Source organism: Phascolarctos cinereus, unplaced genomic scaffold, assembly GCF_003287225.1.
Source record: "Phascolarctos cinereus isolate Bilbo 61053 unplaced genomic scaffold, phaCin_HiC Scaffold_726;HRSCAF=1367, whole genome shotgun sequence".
NCBI classification, from domain to species: domain Eukaryota; kingdom Metazoa; phylum Chordata; class Mammalia; order Diprotodontia; family Phascolarctidae; genus Phascolarctos; species Phascolarctos cinereus.
In genome coordinates this window covers 117,673,028-117,699,132 of record NW_027556098.1, presented here as the reverse complement: position 1 = coordinate 117,699,132, position 26,105 = coordinate 117,673,028, and the positions used below count along the sequence as shown (strand labels likewise).

Sequence of the window (26,105 nt, the reverse complement as noted above, 5' to 3'; positions counted from 1 at the left end):
TTGGTTGGGCAACCTATAACTCTGCTCTCCCCACATTCCCGCATTTGTCAATCTAGGACAGAAAAAGCAGGGAGTACAGAAGAAGCTGCTTCAATACTATATCTTCCTATACTCTTATTGTTTGTTTGAAGTAGCTTTTAAAAATGTGACATTTCTTGTCTTTGTGAGCCCCTTAGAGACTCAGGCCACAGTTTGGAAAACTGTCCTAGAATTCAGGAAGAGGGAAATGAAAGGCTTTTTTTGGATGCTAAGTGAATAAAACTTCAAGCTCCTTGAAACCAAGGAACAGTGGGAAGGATAAGAGAGGAACAGAGAAGTACCTCTTGAAGTCTTAGCTGAAGCTACTTCATAGAAAGGAGGCATAGAGGGAAATGTTCAGAAGGAAAAGGCTTCAACCTGGGAGGTCTTTGCTCCCTTCCCCACTCTATCCCCCTCACAAAAGAAAGAAGACTTAGAAACATTCTCAGCCACTCACCTCAAAACCCTGCAGGCGTCCCAGGTTCATCATGTCATTGCAGCGTTTTGGAACAAGGCACATTAACTCCACTGCTTTCTGGAAGAGACAGGCAGGAGAGCAATGTCAGCCCAGGAGGCTCATGGGAAATGTTGCTTCTGTTGGAAGACAAGGGTCCAATCTTCTGGTAATGCTGCATCCCTCACCTGGGAGGTGAGGGGGTATTGCTCTACTGGTAAACTTCAGAATTTTTTTCCTATTCTATTATATTATGGAAATGCTTGTTTGATTTTAAATTCAGAGAAAAATTTAAAAAAAACAAACAAAAAACTTAAAAGAGGTATGGAATCCTTTGATTTAAGTCATCCCACAGCACTTGAAGTAATTGCTGGGGGCCATTTGAGGGGTCCCATTTCCTCTGACTCTCCCATTCCTTTACTCTAGCTCTCCATTTCTTCCTTCTTCCCAGAGTCATTACTCATCCTGGCTGGTGATCCTTGGGGCTAAAAAAAAAGTTAGAAACCTTTAGCTAAACCGGATCCACCTGATATCACGTTGTTCAAGTGTTTGCACTTCTTTTCAAGTTCCAGAAATAGGCAAACCGAGTACCACAGGAAAGGGAAAAGCTACAGAGGAATAGAGGGTGGAATTGAAGCCACATGTCAGGAGGACCCTTGCCTTGTCCACCTCCTGGATAACAGACTCAGGATCTCTGAAAAGAAGGGTTGGAAGGGTCCATAAGAGTCTTTACAATTCCCTCAACAAAATTTCTGTCTGTAGCCTTTGTTAAAGGCCTTCAGCAATGGGGAATTCACAACCACTTGAGGCAATCCATTCTACTCTCGGACAGTTTTAACCATTAGCCAGTTTTTCTTTGTTCAGAACTGCAATCTATCCTCTCTACAACGTCTATCCATTGATCCTAACTCTGCCCTCTGGGACAGAGCAGAACAAGTCTAATCTTTCTTCCACATGACAGCCCCACTCATCAATGTTTGGCAGGAAATGGTTTAGAGAAGACCGTACAGAGACAGCTCCTAAGACACTTCTACATTCCTACGATAAGTATCACCCTAACCTCTGAAAACTGATGCCAAGGAGGCCCACGTGTCCTTATTAAACACGTGTAACCACTGAAAGAAAATCCTGGGCAGGACCTACCACTGGGGTGTTTTACATGGTCATTTTTGTCTTCTAAAACTAACATTCTACATCAATAGTCATTAGTCAAAAGTTAATCAACTCTCTATCAATGGTCAATAGTCAATAAATCTACATTGGTGTCCATGTTTGTTCAACGTGAATTAATCCTTATTATAGATCAGTTTGTCATTTCGAAGTTCCTCTTATTTCTCTGGGCTGGGAGGTTAGAGTTTGGACTGGGGCCATCGGGTTGCATGGGAAAAATCTTGCTTTACTTTGTCCTTATTAACAGTTATGCACCCAACCCATTTGTGCAGGAAACTTACCTCAATATCTGCACACTCCAGACCAGCCTTCTCACTGTACCTTAGGAAGTCCTAAAGAGAATATGGGGAAAACAGAGAATAGGAGAAGGAAAGGGTGAAGTCAGTTAGCGAAAGACGCGGGAGACCCCCTATAACTGGCAGCCAGTCAAATCACCCCAGACGTCTGCATTCCAGGGACAGGTGGCAAGTGCTTCTAGCACCGCCTTGGAGTGAAACCAGCCATGGAAAAGGCTAATGTCAAGACAACTCTAGGAAAATTCAGGGCTTTGGGAAAGGCCTGGGGTGGAGTGTGTCTGTGTGTCTATGTAACATGTGTGTGCACGTGCATCTGTGTGTATATGCATGTGGGTTTGTATAAATGTATATATAATACATCAACACTGACTGCAACAAACTAGAGACAACATATATGTATAACAATTGATGAAAGGCTAAAAACAAACTGGACTCTCAGTAAGTTACACTCAATCCTAAATGACACATGGTATGAAGGAACATTCTATCTGCCTCCAGAGAAAGAACTGATAGATAGATGTATGTATGATTCTATATGTATACACACACATACATACATGCACATATATATTTGTGTTTAATGGTAGCCATCTCTAGGGAGGGATACAGAGGGTGGGAAAATACATAAAAAGTGCACAGCAGAGAATAGAAAAATTTAGAAGGAAGCATAGAAAACAGAGTGGCTTTGAAAACAATGTGTAGTACTTATATAATTTTTCAAGAAAAAGTAAACAATGTGAAATATAAATTCATGGTTTTATAGTGAATTTTCATTTTATGTTGTGCTGTGTACATGTTTTTTTTTGTCTTTACGTATTTAAGTTCAAGATGAATTTTAAAAATTATAGACATGGGAAGTAGAACTTTGGAAAAAAGTGGTGAAATAATGTGACATGGAGAAAAGAGACCCAGAAGGAGGGTATATATGTGTGTGTGTGTGTGTGTGTGTGTGTGTATAGACATAGAATATATAGGTGATATATCATTATATATCTAATATGTAGATATGTATTTATATATACATAAATATTGACTAGATCTCTGTATAGATACAAATGATTAGACAAATAGAAAAAGAACGACTAATGAACTGTTACAGATATGTAGAAAATATATGCAGAGATTAATTTTTAAGTGTTTATAGTTATAGTTTAGCATACCTAAGTTTTTTTAAGTTAAAAGTTTAAGGTAAAAGAAAATTAAATTATTTCTTTAAATCAACACCTTAACTACCATCAACAGCAATTATACTGTCTGCTCTTAGGCAATGTAAATACAAGCAACTGATGTTCAGTCATGTATAACTGGATGCAATTACTAACAATGTTCTATGTATATATGTGTGTGTATGTGTGTGTGTATATGTATATATATATATTATATATATATACATATACACACACACATACACACACACACACATATATATATGAAAGAGAGGGGGAGAGAGAGAGATATGCAGTATGGCATATTGGATAGGGAATGCACCTCAAAGCCAAAAAGATCTGGATTCAAGTCCTGCTTCTGATGCATAATTGGCTGTGTGACCTTAGGCAAGTAATTTAACTTCTCTGTGCTCTATGCAGTTCTTGCAGACTTTAAGTTGCAGACAAAGTGCCCATCTGCCTTGGTGAAGGAGTTTCCTTACCTGGGAGTCCCAGATACCAATGACATCACAGGTCCAGTCCATACCGTCTATCTCCTCTCCCTTCTCTCCAACTCTTCCATTCTCTTCTTCTCTCCTCCCTCCACCCTGCCCTCCCCCCATGTATGTGACTGCACAGAACTGGATTGCACAGTCTAGATCACCTAGGATGTCTACTAGTACTCAGTGGCTGACCCTAGGTGAACACTGCCCCAGATGGGACCTGAGATTCTCCTTCCTCCACTCACCTTGAGCAGCAGCTGGTACTTGGTTATTCTCTGAATGGGCTTGATGAGGAAGTCACTAAGTGTCAGCCTCTGGCTGATTTCTTGTTTCACCTCCTGGAAAATAAGGTAATTCCATTAGAAAAATAGCCATTACCCAGAGAGCTGCATTCTGGGGGAACAGAGTGACCAAGGCAGCCGTCCCTCAGAAATGCTCCGGGGCCTTTGTTTGAATTCATAAACATTTAGGAAAGAATACCCTCCCGTCCCCCTGCATCAAGTGCCACCTATTTATTGGGAGGGTGCAGGGAGCTATCTCCGCATCATGGTAGAACACCCTGAGGTGGTACATGATGTATATTATTCTCCTTCAGGCATAGTGCTACCTTTGGGTCAGACTGCCTGTCCTGCTGTTCCTTATGCACAACATTCCATCTTCAGTCTGACCCCAGGCCCATCACGCTATCCTCTGTGCCACCCAGCCGCCTCTAATTAGGGATGCTGATGGCCAGCTTTCCTAAATCCTAATGCCTTTGTATATATTATCCCCCATGCCCAGGATGGACGCCTTGTTCACTAATGCCTCACTTAAAAGAACTCCCCTAGTGGTGAGGGCCACTCCCCTGCCCCATTATTTTATAGTTATTTTATGTATATGTATACAGGTTGTCTTGCATGTGTGTGTGTTTGTGCACGAGTGTGCACTTTGGTGCTGCAGGAATTCATGAGGAGAAGATAAGAAAAGGGAGTTCCTGGAGACATCCAAGGAAAAGACAAGACCATGTTTGGCAATATTCATCAGCTCCATGACTGGCATAAAGGATAAGAGAGCAATGCTGCACTCACAAATGTATGCATATGTATACACACATGTGAATGCAGCAATGCAAAAGCAGTACACATATGTATATACATACACATATGAACATACATATTTGAATATGCTCACACAAATATATGCATACAATGCAATAAACAGTAATATATACATACAACTGCCTACATATGCACACAAATTTATATGCACACCTGTACATACACACATGAATATATGTATACACACATGTATGTGCAACATAATATGAGTGTGTGCGTATATACTATATGTATGTTTATATCTAAGTTGTCTCCACTAATAGAATATAAGCTCCATGAAGGCGGGGATTATTTCATTCTTGTCCTTGCATTCCCAGTACTAAGCACAGTGACTACTATATAGTAGGCATTTAGTAAATGCATTGATTGGTACCTCCCTTTAAAGAGGTACCACCTCTCTCCACCCCCCAGATGCCTCCTCTTTCTACTATCTTTACATTGCCTTCACTGTGAGCTTTCTTTTCTCACATCCACACATTAACTCTGAGAGCCTGAGGAGGACAGGGATTATTCTCCTCATTGTTCACAGGCATCCAGACAAGTAAAAGAAAGGCCTTTCCCAAAGTCACTCAAGTGAGCCTACTGTGAAGGATAAGGCTGGAAGCCCAGCTCAGGTCTCCTAAACTACAGCTGATGGCTTCTTCCAGGAAATGATTCTTCCTCTCCCTTTTGGTCCCCAAGGCCCTGGGATTGCCATGTTTCAACAGAGTAACATGAGGAAGCATGAGAAGGGAACTAGGAGGATGGGAATGCAGTGAAGAGTCTCTAGGGCCAAGAAAGAGAATAGAACCCAATAAAGTCAAAGAGATGCTAAAGGGTATTGGGGCATCATGGGAGGAATTACCAGAGCCTCTATAAAAGACAGGTCAATTACAGAATTGCCCCCTACACCATCCTCCTTTTCTTGGACAGGTGAGGGATTATGCATGCAGAATGGTACATACACAGTCAGATGGGCTCACTCTATTAGCTCCTTTTGTTTAACTGTTTTTCTTTGTTATAAGGGAAAGCTTACTCTGTGTGTGTGTGGTGTGTGTGTGTGTGTGTGTGTGTGTGTTGAGAAGCAGGGGCCCCACTTTCCTTATCTATCAAATAAAGGAGATGGTCTCTGAGGTTCCTTCCAGCTCATAAACACAACAGTGGGGAGCTGCACACTGATAGATGACAATGAACGGTGATGACCCACAGGCATCCCATAAATACACATCAGAAACCCCCTTGGCTTCTGACTTCTCCCACCAAGCCCGCCTGGAGGCTTACTTCAAAGTAGGCGTCATATTCTGCGACTATGTACTCTGACCGTGGTTTATTCTGACAGTACCACACATAGATGTGCAATTTCCGCTCCTGAAAAAGGCAAAAGGATTGATCATTGTGATATCCAGGGTTCTGTGGGGAGGCAGGAACCTTTGAGAGGCATGCCATTAGTCAGCCCTGAAACTAAATGTGGTGAGAGACAGGGAGTAAACCCGTGAGACCTTGGGCAAGTCACTTAACTCCTCTAGGCCTCAGCTTCCTCTTGGACATAATGAGGAGGTGGGATGAGATGATCTCTAAGGTCTCCTCTCATTCTAAATCTAAGGCTCTGACTACAGGTCATTCTCTAAAGTGCCATGATGGAAAAACTTGAGGAAGGAGGGAAAAAGAGAAAGGATCCCCAGAGGGACACTTACGTGCTTAATAAAAAGTTGTGCCAGCCGGTCTTGCTCCTGAATACATTTTTCCAGTTCACCCAGGAAAAAACTAAAAGGAAGAAGAGGAGAAAAATTCAGACCATTATTCAGAACTATTTATTTCCCTAATGGCAAAGACATCACTCCCAGTAATCTCCCTGAGCCCCACGTTACTTCCCCCAGACTGGGTGTAATGTCCATCCTTGTCTATATCAATCACAAGACCTGGCATGCTTTGCTGTGTGTGTGTGTGTGTGTGTGTGTGTGTGTGTGTGTGTAAATCACCCTGTCCCAACCACTTGTATCTTAGCAGTAAGAGGAGGATTCAGAAGTCCTGAGCGCTCAGTGATTTGGTCTTGCTGGAAGCACTGTCATTCACTTACTCTTTATGCCAGTCATAAATCTGATGAATATTGCCAAACACGATCTTGTCCTTCCCTCGCATGTCTTCAGGGACTCCCTTTTCTTCTATTCTCTTCATGAATCCCTGCAGTGCCGAAGTCAACAGAGAGTATTCTCAGAGACAGCTGCAAATCAGCCTTTCTGGACCATGCCTATGACCACACCACAGTGCCTGCTCCAGCTCAGACCTGCCCAGGCCACCCCCCCCCCACCTGACCTGGTGATGGTTCTAAGAAGTTTGCTCAGGTGAACATGAGAAAGGTTATTTCAAGAGAGCTCTTTTCTCTACAACCCTGAATCTCTTCCGCCCTGCCCATCAGAAGGAAAAGGCGGGGAGTTTGGTCTCCCCCACCTCTATCCAATTCCATAAACATTTATTAAGCTTCCATGTTGCAACAAATAAACACACACATGAAAAAACCAAACAATTCCTGTCCTCCTTGAAGCTTGCAATTTTAAAATAAATTTCAATTAAATAATGCTTGAAAAGATTTAATTTTAAATTAAATAAGCAAATGTAAATTAAATAACATTTGAGAAGTTTTCATTTTTAAAAATAAATAAATGGCACATTGTAGTGCTTAATAAATTTGATCCTGACAACAACCCTGGAAGACAGGTACTAACTATGATTATCCTCAATTTTATGGTTCAGGAAACTGAGGCAGACAGAGGTTAAGTGACTTGCCTAGGTTCACACAGCCAGTAAGTGTCTGAGGCTGGATTTGAACTCAGGTCCTAACCTTAGGATTTAGGGTAGCTGACCACCAGTATTCCTAATTATAGACATTGAGGTAGTACAGTGGAAATAGCATGATGGGCCTGGAGTCACTTTTAATGGGGATGGTATTGTTGATGGTTCTTAAGCCACCATGTGCCAAGTCCTGTGCTGGGTATATAGGTCACAAACACAAAAATGAAAAGTTATTGCCCTCAAGAAGCTTATATTCTACTGGGGGAAAATCAATATATACACAGATAAGTAAATATAAAGGATAGACAAAAATGGTGATCTTGGCAGCTACAATGACCTCTTGGCAAGTTCAAGACTGTCTACGCCTTATGACACTGTCTACAGTTGGTGTTGCCAAAATGTCAGTTGGAAGAATACATAAATGAATGAATTTGGATAGGCTCTGTCGATGGGGGTTTTATGTACAATACACTGAAAAGTCCAAGTTGCTTTCCTGCTTCTTGGAAAAGAATGACAGATCTCCCAGGTTCAGGATGCGGGGTATTAGTCCACAATGCTGGGTACTAGATCTCTTCTTCCTAACCTTAGGATTTAGGGTAGCTGACCACCAGTATTCCTAATTAGAGACATTGAGGTGGTACAGCGGATATAGCATGATGGGCCTGGAGTCAGGAAGACTCAAATTTAAATTTGGTTTCAGACACTTATGACCCTTAGCAAATTACTTAATCTGTCTGCCTTGATATTGGGGGTATCTAGGGGATAGAGCACCGGCCCTGGAGTCAGGAGGACCTGAGCTCAAATCTGGCCTCAAACACATAACACTTACTAGCTGTGTGAATGAGGATCATGACAGCACCCATCCCCCAGAATTGATGTGAAGATCACAAGAAATAATATCTATAAAGTGCTTATCATAGTGCCTGGAATATAGCAAGCACTTTATAAATGCTTTTGACTTCTTTCCTAAGTCTACCCATCCTGCATATCATAGCTATTGAATGCTATTCTACTCTATGCATTCTCTCCCTTGCCCAATATCTAAATCATTCTTATTCTTCAAACGTCCATAGTCATGAGAGTGCCCTCCTCAAGCTCACTAGATCGTCATGGCTCTCACTCTGAAGAGCAAATGGCATTCCCCAACTCCAGAAGAGAAGCTAACAGTTGGACAGTCTCATTAAACATCAGAAGCAAAGAAAGGCCTTTTTCTCCAACAAGGATGGCCTCTTACATATTCCTCAAACATCATATACACAGACCCATATCACAATGAGCCAATCAAGGGGAAATGAAAAGTCCAAAGATTTATGTATGAGCTTGCTAATATACTCCATTTATTTGCTTCTAATGAAAATCTAAACTACATTTCTGCAAATACACGGGGATCAAATGCACCAAATTGTGCTTCTCTACTCACCTCCACCACAATCCCCAGGTCCTTCACATAGTCTTTCTCTGTCTGGACCAGCTCATTCAGGACAAACCTGAAAGGAAAAACAAGAATATTGAGGTTTTCTACTAGTGATTAGGAGAGATGCTTTTTCTTTATTTAACTTCCTCATTAAAATTCACAGGATATTATTACCTTTGACCTTTGATGATAAAATGGAAAATTCTCTTTACACAGTATCCAAAAGATGGGGGAAGGAGGGAGATCTACTTTGCCTTCACATTCTCGAGGATGTTTTCCACGATTAAGGTGGGGGAAATGGTGCCTAAATAGGGCTGATGACTTTACCAAGGTGGGAAGAGAACTTTGGGTTTCTCTTTCCCAACCTTGGATTCTTTTTTCTTTCTATACCACAAGTAGACCTTCTCTAGGCTTCGGAGCTAGAAGGCATCTTAGAAACCACTCAATCCAATGCCTTCTTTTTTTGGATGAGGAAATAGGTCCATAGAGATGAAACGACTTGCTAAGAAAGTCTACAACTAATCAGCGAACAGCTAGGAAGTGCACAGCTGGGATCCAGACCCAGGTCTCCTAATTCATTCTGTCTCCTGCATTTGCCTTTGCTGCCCCCCATACCTGAATTGATCTTTCTCGCTCCCTTCATGGATCCCTTTTAAGGCTCAGTTCAGATGCTGCTTCTGACATTAGACCTTTCACAAATTTCCCCATTGCTAGTTTCTACTCCTCTCCCCCCCCATATTATTTAGCATTTTTTATATTTGCTTCTCTGACCACATCTGTTACCTTCCCCACCCTCCTGGTTCAAATATTGAGTACTTTGCTTGACATTTAAAGCTCTTTATAGTCTAGTCTCTTCCTACCTTTCCAGTCTTTTTTTTAATTTTTAGGTAATTGGGGTTAAGTGACTTGCTCAGGGTCACACAGCTAGTAAGTGTTAAGTGTTTGGTCTGAGGTTGGATTTGAACTCAGGTCCTCCTGACTTCAGGGCCAGTGCTGTGTCCACTGTGCCACCTAGCTGCTCTCACTTTCCAGTCTTTTTATACCGTAATCTGCTCCATGTATTCTATGTTCCAGCAGCTTTGGAATTCTACAAACACTCCATCTCCTACCTCAGTTACTTTGCTTTAGCATTTCCCCACATTTGGAAAGCTCTACCCCCTCAGCCAGGGCAGCTAGGTGGCGCCATAATGCACAGAGTGCAGGGCTTGGAGTCAGGGAGACTCATCTCCCTGAATTCAGATCTAGTCTCAGACACTTACTGCCTGTGTGTGACCTTGGGCAACTTACTTAACTCTGTTTGCCTCAGTTTCCTCATCTGTAAAATAAGCTGGAGAAGGAAATGGCAAACCACTCCAGTATCTTTGCCAAGAAAACCCCAAATGGGGTGATGAAGAGTCAGACATGACTGAAAACAACTGAACAACAGTAATCCCCTCAGCCTCTGCCTCCTAGTTTCTGAGTCCCTTCAAGACTCAGCTCAGATCCCACTTACTGTAGGAGGCCTTTCCCCATCCTCAAGTTTTAATGTTTTCCATCTGTTCTGTATATAGCTTGTATCTACCCAGCTGTTTACAAGTTGTCCTTCCATTAGAATGTAAGCTCCTTGAGGGCAGGGACTATGTTTTTGCCTTTCTTTGTATCCTCAGAGCTTAGCAAAATGCCGGGCACATAGTAAATGTTCAATAAATGTTAGTTGAATTCTACCAAGATGCTTTTCTGAAGCAAAAAATTTATACTTGCTGGAAAACAAAGCCACGTCTTTGGAAAAAGCCAAGTCTTGAATGCTGCAAGGCTGGATCACCAAGCCCAAGATTACTGTTTCCTCTCTGAACCTCAGTTTCTTCATCTATAAAATGAAGGGGTTACTCTGGATGACCTCTAAGGCACCTTCTAGCTCTGCTAATTTAAGACAAGAATGGCTACCTTTCTTTTATCTCTGTTCTTTGGTTATTCAGACAGGTGCTAAGGAAAGGGCCTGTCTAATGACTATTTTTTAAAGACCATTAGGCTCAATAACACCAAGTGAAGTTACAAAAAAAAAAGGCAGCCAGAATAAGGTGGTTATCTATGGAGCTGGCCAGGAAACCTTCAAAGATCCAGGATTGAGATCTATTGCAGAAAGGGGATTTTGTCTCCCCCAGGATCCCTCCCACTGGAAATATTATGTACACCTCAATTTAAATGATGCTGTCAGACCGCTGAGGAAGAGCACCACTAATAGGCCCCTAGGATGCCAGCTTTGTATCCTACAAGGATGATTTCTTCTCAGTGGATTATTCAAACTGACTCCTAGGTTGTTCCTAAGTCCTTGGGACCTAAGCAACATCCCTTTGCTCTCTGTATCTCTTCTTTCCAGACAACCAGTCAAGAATTGAGGAGTACTGGCTGGAAGGTGGGGTAAACTGTGTGGTTTTCTTGGGCCTTAAACCCCAACCTTGCTGGTGACTCTTGGAGTTGGACAGCTGCATTGTTGAATCTAATGAAAAGATGGAGAAAAGTCAAAGTTCTGGCCTGTCAGAGGTCAGGCTCTACACCAGGGCTGCTGAAATATTTGCTCCGCAAAACATAACATAATTATGAGAGTCTGTTGCATAGTATTATAGAATTATGGGAGTATGATATGGTAGAAGTGATAGCTCTGAGTCAGAAGCATTGGATTCAAATCGCACCTCTGACCCTTATTTTCTGTATGACTTTGGGCAAGTCACAGCCTCCCTGGTCTTTGCTTTCCTCATTCCTGAGGAACTTAATTAGATGGTATCTAAGGTTCCTTCCTATTCTATATCTCTGATCCTACTTCTAGCCAAGGCCTGAGACCACAGGGCAAAGGATGACAAAGAAGGGGAGGAGTTTCTTTATCAGTGTAAGGAATACTTCCATTATCCCCCTCCTCTCTGGTGAGGATGACTGTGCTTCCGGCCACAGAGAGGAAATGACAAGGATGAATGCATCTAAATATACTTTGGGGGAAGAGAAGTCCTAGCATGGACTTAGAATGGTTACTGTTCAATAGAAAGTGGGAACAAGCCTTCATACAGAAAAACCAGAGGGGCCATTCAGAGCCAGGAGGGCTCTACGGGGCCAGTCTCTACCCTCCAGGCAGTTCTACTCTGGGCTATTCCCTAACAGATACATCCCTGTGCTTTTCTTTCAGTTCTCCAGGGAGGGAGATTTCACTCAAATCAACTCAATAAGCATTTATTGAGGCATCTCCTACAGGTAAGTTGCTGTGTTTACAATCCAGCTGGGATGATAAGATGAAAACACTGAAAAGCAAAATTCCTAATTAAATCTTTGGTTATTTAAGATTAAGAAAAGGAAACACCACAAGGCAATCCCTGATTAAGTGGCAAATTAATTCTATAGACGGTAAGTTCTGTCTCCCGAGAGTCTGGTCCTAGAGGTAAGGGCCATTTGAGAAGTAGAAGTTACCGTGTCTGCATTGCTTGAATCTCTCCAGCTGCAGTTTAGGTCTGTTCCTCCCAGACTCTGTCCTTAATGACTGTTTTTTTTTTTTGTTTGTTTTTTGGTGAGGCAATTGAGGTCAAGTGACTTGCTCAGGGTCACACAGCTAGTGTCAAGTGTCAGGCTGAATTTGAACTCAGGTCCTCCTGACTCCAGGGCCAGTGCTCTATCTACTGCGCCACCTCGCTGCCCCATGAGTGTCACTGTCTATCATGAAAACTGCTTTCCAGTGACCCAGACCAGTTAAACTCCTCATCAGCATTCTTTTCTCTGCTTGCACAGCATCAGCTACCATCTCCACGCAGATGACTTCCCACATGGATCACCTCCAGCCCTGACTTCTTTTTGATTCTTCCCTCCCTCTAATATTTCACATTAAGTGGTTATTAAGTCCTATTGACTCTACTTCAACAAACTTTTCTATCTTTTCTCTCTGCTCTCTTTACTCTGCTGTCGTCCTGACACACACCATGACTACCACCAGCTGGAACTACCATGATACCTTACTAACAGGTTTCCCGTGCTCTCTACCCCACCAAAAAGCCTTCGCCCCACTGCCAAACTGACCTATCTTAGACATGGGTCACACCACTCCTTGACTAAAAAAATCTTTGGTGGCTCTCTATGGCCAATTAAGTGAAGTTCAGAGTTCTTCACCTGGCATCTAAGGCTTTCCTCAACTGGGCACCACTCTGCCTTATCTTGCATTCAGTTTACGCACCAACCAGACTGGATTAGAGATAGCTAGGTGGTATAGGAGATAATGCTGGGCCTAGAGTCAGAAAAACCCAGATTCAAATCTAACCTCAGCTACTTACTAGGTATCATACTAGTTAAGTCATTTAACTGCTATCTGCCTCAGTTTCCTCAACTGTAAAATGGGGACAATAACAGCACTAATTTTCCAGGGTTGTTGTGAGGATCAAAGGCAATATTATTTAAAAAGCACTTGGCACCTGGTGCACAGTAGGTGCCTGATAATGTTTATTTCCTTCTTCCTTCCTTTCCTTTCAATGCACCACTTGCTTTGTACTGACCCCCTGTGGCTGCACTTGCACTAAGTCCCTGTCCTCTCTTCCCCCCTTTGCCTACTGCTTACCCGGGACACAAAGGGCGACTTCACATGCCACCTCCTTCAGGAGACAGGCCCTGATCTGCACAGCCAGTGATAACCCCCCTCTTCTCTCCGCTGTCACCTAGCACTTTGCTTCATCTACCTGGGTGACACACTGATCACGTGTCAGAATCACAGCTCCAGAGCTGGGAGGGCCCTGAGAGCTCATCTAGCCCAGCCCCCTCATTCTCCAGATGAAGAAAACCGAGGTCAAAGCAGTCAAGGGACTTGCTTCATGTCCCACTGGAGTGAAGCGGCAGAACCAAGAATCACATCAGGTTCTCTGACTCCAAAGTCAGGGCTCTTGCCGTGGCAGCGGACAGCAGCGCCTGTGCCATATGCTGCTGGACTATCAGCTCCATGAGGGCGGCAGTGTCATCTAAACTTCATCTCCCCCCGTCCTAGCGCAGAGATTTCTAAATCTCCTTCCCGCTAGGACTCTATGGTCTTTCCTCCTCAGCAGTATTTTCTAACCTTTTTATTAGCTAGCATTATATCTAATACTCTAAGGTTTGCCAAGTGTTTTACAAATACTACCTTATTCGAACCTCACAACAGCCCTGGGAGGTAGGGTCTATTATTACTCCCATTTTACAGATGGGGAAACTGAGGCAGACAGTGGTTAGGTGACTTGTCCAGGGTCACACAGCTTGAGTGTCTGGGGTAGATTTAATAACAATAACAAGGATGAAAACTAACAGTTATAAAGTGCTTACTTTATGCTGGGCACTGTGCTAAGCCCTTTACAATTATTACCTTATTTGAACAATTCGAGGAGGCAGATGCTGTTATTATCATCCCCATTCTACAGATGGGGAAACTGAGGCAGACAGTGGTTAAGCACTTGTCCAGGGTCACACAGCTTGAGTGTCTGAGGTCAGATTTAATAACAATAACAAGGATAAAAACTAACAGTTATAAAGTGCTTACTTTATGCTGGGCACTGTGCTAAGCCCTTTACAATTATTACCTTATTTGAACAACTCAAGGAGGCACATGCTATTATTATCCCCATTCTACAGATGGGGAAACTGAGGCAGACAGAGGTTAAGTGACTTGCCCAGGGTCACACAGCCAGTAATTGTCAGAGGCCAGATTTGAACTCAGGTCCAGTGCTCTACCCATTGCGCCACCTAGCTGCCCCTTAGCCCCCTACTGCCGTCTTCATCCTCTGGATCCTGTCCAGTACCTTATTTCCCACATGCCACTATTACCAAGCAGAATGTCTAGTGCTATCCTGTCGTATCAGTTGATCTGCCATGAGGTTGTTCTATAAAAGAAAGCAGTGAACATCTCTTTATCTCCACTGGAGGCAGATCAAGACCAATTGGCCTTCAGTTGCAGCAGGATATATTTAGGATAGATAAAGAGCTTCATGTCAGTAAGGTGTGCAAAACGAGAAATCAGATGGATTCTCTTTGGGGAGGAGGAGGAGGAGGAGGCCTGGAGAGGAAGGCAGATGGAACGAGAAGGAGATGCCCATCGGTTTGGAATGACAGCTTTGCCAGGCCGCCAGGCAGTTACTTGAATGATCTCTCAAGGGCCCTTCGAGCTCAATAGGCACACATTTCTAAGAATTGTGACTGACTTTGCTAACTGTACCAAGGCACCCTGAGCCCGAGGTGCCCTCAAACATCGCAGGCTCAAGACACATGCACCTTCTGCTTCACTGAGGCCCAAGTAGGAATCTAGGTTTGCCTCTCACTCATCTATGTGACCCTGAGAAATATTCGGAGGGGCTAGGAGTTGTATGGGGGAGAAATGAAGAGGATGAGTCGACGAGAACTTGTGTTACTAAATGTACCTACAATCCTATCTCCAGAAATACAGGGAGTCTCAGAAGCCCTCTGGTCCAACAGCCTTATTTTACAGATGAGGAAACTGAGGTCCCGGGAAATGAAGCAACTTGGGCAAGCTGACCTACACTTTGAGAAAACCCAGTGAATCTAAAATGACAAAATCCAGGAAATTTGGATTATTCACAATACAGAAAGTTTCACTGGCAGGTTATAGAAAGCTCCCCTAGTTCACTTACATCAAAATTTCATTTATAAAACTCAAATTCTATACAACCTTCTGGGAACACATCTATCATGTAAAGCACTAAGGGGTATACTTGTGAGAAGTATCACGAACATCCTTCTCTCTTCCTAGACAAGATCCCACTCAGGTGGTGTCAGATATGTGACTAGCAATTTTTATTTCTTTTGTCAGTGCAAGTCCCACAAACCCTTGTGCAGAGCAAAGTGTGAGAGCCATGTTCCTACAGTCTTTTAGCAATGACAGGAGTTATTAGATTGGGTCCATGTCTTGTTCCCATGGGAAAAAGATTCCCTAATACAGAGGTGTTAAACTGGCCCCCCCCCAGGTTAAAATATAATTGGGAAATATTTAACAGAATAAATAAAAACACAACACAGATAATAGTTTGTGGTTTTCTAAGCCAATATGTGACAAGGATTCTTCCATCTGAGTTTGACACTACTTCCTGAATATAATGAGGTGGAAACTGAGGGTGAGGAGGAGAGAAGTTGCTTATCACATTGGAGTATGATAAAGTATCACTCTACATTGTTGGGACAATGCCTGTTGCATTTGGTGTCCCCACCTAGTTCACTTTTCCACACTGGTCTTTCACTTCAGTCATCAACCACTCCCTGGCATCTCCATGGACTTTGTCTCATGTCTGGGGATTTCTTGACTCCATGGTCACAGGTCCTGGAGCTTCTCCTTTTCCTTTCTCCTTTTCTCTGGATAGAGAAAAGGTATTTACAATTTCTAGGGCTGGGTTCTAGTAACACTGCCAGTCAGGGCTGCTATTTAAACACATGACCCAATCCAGTCTAGAAAGTCCTTAATTTTTAGTCATCAGGTATCTTCAGTGTCATTGTCATCATCATCATCATCATCATCATCATCGTCATCATCTCCTCCTCTTTCATCTCTTCCTCCTCCATCTTATCCTTCTCTTCTTCCATCTTCTTCTTCTCTCCTTCCTCCTCCTTCTTCTTCTTCTCTCCTCCTCTTCTTCCTCCTCCTTTATCTTCTCCTTCTCCTCTTTCTCCTCCTCCTCTTTTGTCTTCTCCCCCTCCTTCATCTCCTCCTCCTTCTCCTCCTCCTCTTCTTCCTCCTGCTTCATCTTCTCCTCCTCCTCCTCCTTCTTCCTCCTGCTTCATCTTCTCCTCCTCCTCCTCCTTCATCTTCTCCCTCTACTTTTTCTCCTCCTTCTCCCTTTTCTCCTCCTTCTCCTCCTCCTTTTCTCTTTTCTCTATTTTCTCCTCAATGTTTAAAAGTATCAAAGTCTGTAGGTCAACTTTATTCGGAATGAAAGGTACCTGCAGGACTGGGCCAAGACCCTTGGTAGCCTTAGATAAGGTCTGAAAATTGGGTTTATTGGATGTATGGCTCAGCAGGGGCTCTGAGCCTTCTCTGTAGCACACACAGCTTGACTTACTATTAACCAGAAGCCTATATACTGTGGACATTAGAAATTTCTGGTATTGAAAATGTTCATTTCTGCTCAACAAATTGTGCTACACAAATGTAATGGACTATTGCTGTGCCGTAAGAAACAATGAATAGCAAGAATTCAGAAAAACATAGGAACACTTATCAACTGAAACTCAGTGAAGGAAGCAGAACCAGAAAATAGACACATGGCACAGGATGATACAGGTGGAAAGGAGCCTTGAAACTGAACGCTGTGTAATTATAATGACCAGAGCTGGCCCTAGAGAAGGGAGGGAGGATGTACGTCCTGTTTCTTTTCAATAGTGGGGGATGATGTGTATAGAACATTGCATATACCATCAGACTTGGCTAGATATGTTAGTTTTGCTGCTCTACTTTTTTCCCCTCCTCTTTTTAAATGATTGTCACCAAGGATGGCTTGCTGGGTAGGAGAGGCACAAAAATATATTTAGAAATGTAGGTTATATAAAGACAAAAGATATCAATAAATTGTTTCCAAAATGTATAAGAAATAATATTTAAAAGAATCTCTTATTGCATCTCCGCCTGTGCTATATTTTCCCTTGCCTCTTATCCTGACTCTACTCCACAGTGATTTATTTTGGAAAACATCTTTCTTGTCCCTCCTTTTGAATATGCTGAAGAATAGTTTCCCCCTGCTCTCAGCACTGCAACCCCTCCCTCCCCCACATTGGCTTACATCCTGCCCCTGAGGGCTTTGGCTTTCTGCTCCTCTTCCAGGTTCCGAGGTGGTGTAGGTGGAGCCATCCCTTCATTCAGACAACCTGTGGGGTCTTTCAAGCTCCCTCGGTAAGAACCTCCTTCTAAGCTCTGAAAATAGAAGGAAAGACACTCTTAGAAAAGAGTGTATTGGAATAGAGTTGCTTCATTGCCATTCTTGCTGCACCCCCCCTACATCCCCAAATTACAATCAGCTTGGAGGTAATTAGCAGAGTACCTTGTAGTTTCAACCAAAATGGAACATGGAAAGATGTCTCCCCCCAATATTTTTTATTATTTAATTAAATATTTCTTAATTACATATAAAAACATTTTAACATTTGTTTTCTACAATTTTGAGTTTCAAATTCTTTCCCTCCCCCTTTCTTGAGAAGACAGGTAATTTGGTAGAGATTATATATGTATAGTCATAACAAAACATATTTCCATATTAGCCACGTTGCAAAAGAAAACACAGACCAAAAAAATAAAGATAAAGTTTTTTAAAAAAGTATGCTTCGATCCACATTCAGATTCTATCAGTTTTTTCTCTGGAGATGGAAAGGATTTTTTTTAACATGAGTCCTTCAGAATTGTTTAGGATTACTGTATTGCTGAGAATAGCTAAATCATTTACAGATTATCATCATTGCTTTTACTGGGTTCTCCTGGTTCTACTCACTTCACTTTGCATCAGTTCATATAAGTCTTCCCAGGTTTTTCTCATCCTGTTTATCATTTCTTATAGCACAATAGCATCCCATCACAATCAGATACCACAATTTGTTCAGCATTCCCCAACTGATAGGCATCCTCTTAAATATCCAGTTCTTTGCAACCACAAAAAAGAGATGCTATAAATATTCTTGTACAAATAGATTCTTTTATTGTTTTTGTTTGTTTGTTTGTTTTCTTTGGTATACAGATCTAGTAGTGGTATTACTGGATCAAAGGGTAAGCATAATTTTACAGTACTTTGGGCATAGTTCCAAATTGCTCTCCAGAATAGTTGGATCAGTTCAAAACTCCAACAGTGTATAGTCTCCCCACATTTCCACATCCCCTCCAACATTTGTCATTTTCTTTTTCTGCCATATTAGCCAATCTGGTAGGTGTGAGGTGGTGCCTCAGAGTTGTTTTAATTTGAATTTCTCTAATCAATAATGATTTAGAGCATTTTTTCATATGACTATAAACAGAACTTTGATTTTTTTCTTCTGAAAACTGCCTGTTCATATCCTTTGTTATTCAATCATTTCAGTCATGTCCAATTCCTTGTGACCCTATTTGGGGTTTTCTTGCCAAAGATATTAGAGTGGTTTACCATTTCCTTCTCCAGCTCATTTTACCAATGAGGAAACTGAGGCAAACAGGATTAAGTGATTTGCCCAAGGTCACATAGCTAGGGACTGTCTGAGGCCAAATTTGAACTCAGGTCTTCCTGACTCTAGGCCAGCACTCTATCCACTGTGCCACCTAGCTGCCCTTCATAACTTTTGACTATTTATCAACTGGGGAGTGACTTGTATTCTTATAAATTTGACTTAGTTCTTTATATATTTGAGAAACAAGGCCTTTATCATAGAAGCTTACTGTAAAAATTTCCCCCTAGTTTCCTGCTTTCCTTCTAATCTTGGCTGCATAAAGTTTGCAAAAAAAAAAAACCACAACCCTTTTTAATTTAATACAATCAAAGTTATCCACTTATATCCCATAATATTCTCTCTCTCTTGTTTGGTCATACATTTTTTCCTTTCTGTAGATCTGGTAGGTAAAATTTTCCATGCTCCCCTAATTTGTGTATGAGATCACTCTTTATGACTAAATCATGTATCCATTTTGACTTTATCTTGGTATATGGTGTGAGTTGTTGGTCTATACCTAGTTTCTGCCAATTATTTAGATCTGACCTTATTTGTGTGAAAAGTGTTTTGTAATTGTGTTCATATAGTTCCTGAGTTTGTCTTGGCAGGTAGACTCTTTCCAGTACTTCCAACAACTTTTGTCAAATAGTGAGTTCTTGTCTCAAAAACTTGGATCTTTACATTTATCAAACACTAAGTTACTATGGTCATTTACTATTGTGTGTTGTCTGGGGCAATTAACTCTTCTGTCCCAAGTAATTTCATTTAAGATTTCTTGAAATAGAGCTCAGAAAAACCAGGCTTTGATAAAGCACATTGGAATTCAAATGGAGCTACTTGACTGTGCCTTAAATCCAAATCATTCTGGCTCTCACTGATTGGCCAATGATAGGTCCCAGCCCAAGCCTCACCTGGTCATGGTTGGGTTTGATAGCTCAGAGTGAGTGTAAGTAGCAATTGCTTCTGTTCAGGTCAGAAACCCTGAAGGTCTTTCCCTTCCAGACTGATTTTTTTTTTTGAGTAGGCAAACTAGGCCATCTTTTGCCTCATTTCTTACACAGTCTTAAATCACTGACTGACTGTTGTCTCAGACAAACTGAGATCTGGGAAAGCCTTTAGCTTAAAAAGGCCAAGGTCTCCCACTGCATCCAGGGCCATCTCCAGTTGTCCTGATCTATATCTTGCCACAGGACCCAGATGGCTCTGGAGGAGAGAGGGAGGCTGATGACTTTGTGCAGCCCTGCTTCACTTAAATCCAATTCACTTGCAAGTCAAGACATCACCCTCCTGGTGTCACTGGTCCTCTTTGAGAAAGAAGGACAAACAATAACAATTGTGTACCTAATTATTCTACTGATCCACCACTTTGTTTCTTAGCCAGTACCAGATTGTTTTCATGATTACCACTTTGTAATATAGTTTGAGATCTGGTATGGCTAGGCTACCTTCCTTCACACGTTTTTCATAATTCCCTTGATATTCTGGACCTTTCATCCTTCAAGATGAATTTTGTTAGTATTTTTTATAGCTCTGTAACATAATTTTTGATAGTGTGATTGGTATGGCACTAAATAAGTAAATTAATTTAGGTAGAATTGTCATTTTTATTATATTGTCTCAGCCTACCCATAAGCAATATTTCTCCAATTATTTAGATCTGACCTTATTTGTGTGAAAAGTGTTTTGTAATTGTGTTCATATAGTTCCTGAGTTTGTCTTGGCAGGTAAACTCCCAAGTATTTTATATTGTCTGCAGTTATTTTAAATGGAATTTCTCTTTCTATTTCTTGGTGCTGGACTTTGTTGGTAAAAAATAGAAATGCTGATGATTTATGTGGTTTTATTTTATATCCTGTAACTTTGCTGAAGTTGTTAATTGTTTTAACTAGCATCTCAAAATCAACATATCCCAAAAAAACCTCATTATCTTCCACCCCACAGCTAAACCTGCTCCAATCCTCCCACCCTCCAAATTGCCTTATATCTGGTAAAAATGTCACTTCCTTTCTCGTCATCCAGGTTGGCAACTCATCCTTGACTCACTCACTTCCCCTATATCTAATCACTTGCCAAGTCTTACTGATTTTACCTGCACAGTGTTGTGGTAGAGGTGCTGGAGGGGTGCTGGATTGGAAGTCAGGACACCTCGGTTTGAACCCCAGTTATACTACTTATTACCGGCATACCCTTAGGCTAGGTAATTTTGATTCTGTGTGATACGGTTTCCTAATTTTTAAGCAAGGGGGTTGACCTAGATAACCTCGAAGGTTGAGGAAGGGAAAGTAATTAGGTGTAGAAAGTGGCACCTGAGTAGCAGAATGAATAAAACCATTGAAGATGGATTCCAAGACATCACATCAGAAAACAATTTCAAACCTTCTACCCTCAACTTTTTCCTGAAAAATAAGAGGAAAGACCCTTTAGAGTATATGCAAAGAAAACCAGAAGGCATAAAGGAAGAAAGAGTGGGAAGTAAAGGTTGGATAATCCATCTGCCCTGGTAGGAAAAAAAATAAGGATGCTTAATGCTTTCCAGCCAGCAATGTGAAGTAACCAAAATTGTTTCATTCAAATTTATTCAGGAAACATTGATTTAACCTACTATGTGCTAACTGCTGGTGCTGTAAAGATACAAAATAGCACAGTTCTTGCCTTAAGGGAGCTTACATTCCACTGGGGATGGGATTTGGGGAGAGTCAACCTAAGCATACATAATGCAAGGTAAGGTGTAAGTGGGGAAGAGTTAGGTGAAAAAGAGATCTAGACAGTGTCTTTCTGTTCTTTTATTAAAGGGCAAAACCTACCTTTTGCCCCAAGTCCCAGGAATGTGCCCAACAGGTTTAGGACTCTCATCAGAGCCACTTTGTTCTTAGCTGTCAATATATATATATATATATATATATATATATATATATATATAGAGAGAGAGAGAGAGAGAGAGAGAGAGAGAGAGAGAGAGATAGATAGATAGATATATAGATATATAGATATATAGATATATAGATATATATATGTATATATAGATATAGATATAGATATAGATATAGATATAGATATAGATATAGATATAGATATAGATATAGATATAGATATAGATATAGATAGATATAGATATATAGATATGGAGAGAGAGAGAGAGAGAGGAGAAGAGGAGAAAAAGAAGAAGAGAAAAGAAAAAGAAAAGTAAAGGAAAAGGCCAATCAGAGTCACTATTCTGTCTGAGACCAGAGGACAGAGATGAAAATAGGTTTCAAAGCAGGGATTCTGTAATCTATGCCATGAACAGTCTTTTTTCACTTTCCTCCTCCTCTAAACCTTGAATAAGGTACCAAATAAAAACAGATTCATCAATTCCTGAGAACTTCTTTATGTGGGAGAAAAAGAGTAGTTTGGTCTGCTGCTAGACCCAAGTATCCCTCTTCTTACGAGCACAAACTTTTCAGGGTGGCTACAATAGAATCAAACAATTCCCAGGCCTGTTGCAGCCTATGTTAAGGCAGCACTTCTATGTGCAATGAAAACACTAGAGTTAGAAACTTCTAGGCAAATGACATTTTCATCTTTGTAACATTCCTGTTTCCTGAAAGTAGTAGTATGAGATGGTAGAAAGAATACAGACTTGGGCATTACGAGACACAGTATCTACCCCAAAACCATTAGCTCATTGGGGGAGTAGGAGATTATTGCTACCTTTAAGTATTTAAAGGATTGTCATGTAGAAGTTGAAACAATTAACAACTTCATGTAGAAGGCAAATAGGTGGTGCAGTGACTAGAGCACCAGACCTGGAGTCAGGGAGATCTGAATTCAAACGTGGCCTCAGACACACACTAGTTGTGTGACCCTGGGCAAGTCACTTAACTCTATTAGCTTCAGTTTCCTCATCTGTAAAATGAGCTGGAGAAGGAAATGGCAAACCACTTCAGTATCTTTGCCAAGAAAACCCCAAATGGGGTCATGAAGAGTTGAACACCACTGAAAACGACTGAACAACAACAAATCAGACAGGGGATGGACTAGATGATCTCTGAGGTCCCTCCCAACTCTAAGATTCTGGGATGGCTATGTGACCTTGGTCAAATCACTTTGGGTCTCTCTTGGCCTGGGAGCCTCGTTTACAAGCCACCCTGAAGGAGATACATGAGGCAGCATGTTTCAGGCAAGTCAAACCACCAACATACCGCCATCATCTCTCCTGAGAGTCTAATGGAAACATCTCAGGACTCTTAGACCAAGAGCCATGGGAGTGTCAGTATCATCAATGCCACCAGCCCTGTTTCCAGCCCAACCCCCACAGTCATCACTGAGGGCAATAATTATTGGGGAGAAGGGACTCACCTTCCTCATCACCACTAGCAAAAACTGCTGTCCATCTGCCACCAATAACCTCATAAGTGTAAGAGGCTTGGGAGTGTCAGCCGCCTAGTCCTTCTTCTAGCCTAACCCTCACAGACACTAGCCAGTGGAGAGGGAGCTGGCCAGCCCCACCTACTGCCACTCACAAGCCAGCCTAGCTGAGGCAGCAAGGCACCCCAAGGGAGCAATGCAAGGCGTCACATGCCAGGCAAGCCAAACCACTGCCAGCACCTTGATCACCAAGCCCCCTTAGCAACTAGTGAATCCAACAGCTCTGAGAACAACGATGCTTCCAGCCTCCATCCTGGGAAGCAACTCCTGAAAAGATGCAGTCCAACAAAATGCTCCTGCAGGTGTGATAACCATAGGAACTGAAGACCCAGAAAAGAAAGTTCCTGCCAAATGATCCAGCATCAGTAAGTCATCGGATATTTTTTCCCAGTGGAGATGATATTATAGAAGAGGCATTGTCATCTGCTTTGCTGCTTCACCCTAAGGACTAGGGGACCTTTCCATCTGACTTGTAGTTGAAACCTTTCAAATATGTCATCTCCACCATTAGAATATGAGCTCCCTGTGAGCAGAGGCTGTATTATTTTTCTATTTGTATTGCTAGAGTTTAACATTGTGCTTTGCACGTAGTAGGCACTTAAAAAATTCTCCCTCCCTCTCTTTCTTTCTTCCTTCCTTCTTTCTTCCCCTCCTTCCCTCACTCCCTCCTTCCCTTCCTTTCCCCATTCTTTCTTTCCTTCCTCCTTTCTTCCCATCCTCTCTTTCTTTCTTCCTTCAGTGAAGGGTTGTCCCAGGTGATTTGAGGTGTCTTGTAGCTCAAACATTCTTCGGTTCTGTTTTCTCGTGTGGGGTGACTAATGGATCTCTGCTAGTTCTACCTGCATGACCTTGGGTAAGTCACTGAACTTCTTTAGAACTTAGTTTCTTCATTTGTAAAATTAGGGCCTTAGATTAAGTTTCCTTCTAGATTGAAATCACAATACTGCTATAATCCTCAGGCTGAGATGTATTGTTCATGTTCTTTTGCCCTGATTGTGGTCTTTCTCCAAGTCAAATGACCCAGGGTTATGGTACCACAGAGATATTACTATGGGTGGATACTGTCTGTATTTTTTAAAACTGCCTGTTAAAAGTATTTGTTATATTATAAAACTTTAGAATGTGATTTTAACAGACTGCTTTCATTCCTAAGACTAACTATGAATCATCAGGATAACCTGCACAGAACCAATAACCTAGGTCAAAAAAATTATGAAATGTTTATTGGGTTCAGAGAGTGCCTGTTATTTCCTGCTCTGTTAATAAGCAGAGTATGAAAAGAGCCCTCGGGACAAAAACTAGAACTTGGTAGGTGGTATTAAAGGACTGTGGGAGGTGCAAATTGTGGAAACAGAAAGGCCTTGAGCACTGGAAGGAAGATTCATGCCAGGAAAGGGTCAAGGCAATGTGAGCAAGCTGAGGCCAGGCCTAGGCAATAGTTAGAATGAAATATGAAGAAACTCAATTTTCATCCTAAGGGGAGGGCCAGCCTGAAGAGTAGATTCCTAGGATAATCAAATGTTGACCAGGGTGGGGAAATCAGTCAGCATCAGAACTTCAAAGATTAGAGAAAAAGAATTCCAGGAAAGAGGCCACATGGGTTCCTGTCAGGTTAGAGTCGCCCTAGAACACCGTTGGCCTGAGCTCTGGGCAAGCGTCTTTTGGGGCCCAGGTACAGAAGTGTTATCTTCAACTAGAGTTCCTTGGAGAATATTCTGACTAAGTAAAGAAGGCTCGGAATAGAAGGCTAAGAAGTTGTGTTTGTCACTATTTGGCTAGATTAAAATTATTTTAGGATTAAATTTGTGTCCCATCCCATTCCCCCTCCTTTTTTCATGATCTAATTTCTTTTGTTTACAAAAATATAAAAAGTAAGCTTTCTTTGTCTTTCCAGAGGACTGAGGAGACATGCCTCCCCCTCTGAGTAAAAAGTAGCTGACAATGGACTTGTAATGAGCCCAAGTTGTCAGACATGGTCCATGTGTCAATTTGCTTTGCTTAATGGCACCTGGTTATTACAAAGGAGGGTTACAGAGAAGAAATTTTTTAAAAAAGCACAAAACATTTTTGAAAGCTTTTATCCTTCATAAAAGACCAAGTAGACACTCTGGATTAATGTTAAAAAAGCTTTTTCATAGATAAAATCAATACAGCTAGAATTAGAATGAAATTATACAACTGGGAAAAGGTTTTGCATTAAATATCTATGATAAAAAGTCTGACATCGAAAAATCTATAGAGAATTGCCATATAGTTCTGATATTAAGACCTATTCCTCAACAGACAAAGACCAAGTAATTTTCTTCTTCTTCCTTTTTTTTTTTTTAGTGAGGCAATCAGGGTTAAGTGATGTGCCCAGAGTCACACAGCTAATAAGTGTCAAGTGTCTGATGCCAATTTGAACTCAGGTCCTCCTAACTCCAGGGGCAGTGCTCTTTATTCATTGTGCCACCTAGCTGCCCCAAGACCAAGTAATTTTCAAAAGAAGAAATGTAAACTATCAACAACCATCTGAAAACCTTTTCAAAATCACTGTTAAATAGAGAAATACAAATTAAAACAACTCTGAGGCATCACCTCACACCAGTCAAAATGTGTGAAGAAGGTAAAGACTGGAAAATTCATCTTTGGTGGGAAGGGAAATATCCCAATTCACTGCTGGTGAAGCTCTGAATTGATACAAATATTTGAGAAATCA

At 41.6% G+C, this 26,105-nt stretch overlaps 1 protein-coding gene across 3 annotated transcripts in view; it reads right to left on the bottom strand.

Moving 5' to 3' along the window:
- The window catches only part of LOC144454521 (kalirin-like), a 185,964-nt gene that overhangs the window by 85,810 nt on the left and 74,049 nt on the right, over positions 1-26,105 (bottom strand). For all 3 annotated transcript variants that reach the window (XM_078146748.1, XM_078146747.1, XM_078146746.1), the window contains 8 exons: positions 17,617-17,747; positions 8,873-8,939; positions 6,740-6,843; positions 6,357-6,426; positions 5,944-6,030; positions 3,832-3,924; positions 1,924-1,974; positions 476-553 (listed from right to left, as the gene is read on the bottom strand). In XM_078146748.1, the coding sequence (XP_078002874.1) occupies positions 476-553; positions 1,924-1,974; positions 3,832-3,924; positions 5,944-6,030; positions 6,357-6,426; positions 6,740-6,843; positions 8,873-8,939; positions 17,617-17,747 (681 nt within the window). The remainder of the gene's footprint in view (positions 1-475; positions 554-1,923; positions 1,975-3,831; positions 3,925-5,943; positions 6,031-6,356; positions 6,427-6,739; positions 6,844-8,872; positions 8,940-17,616; positions 17,748-26,105) is intronic.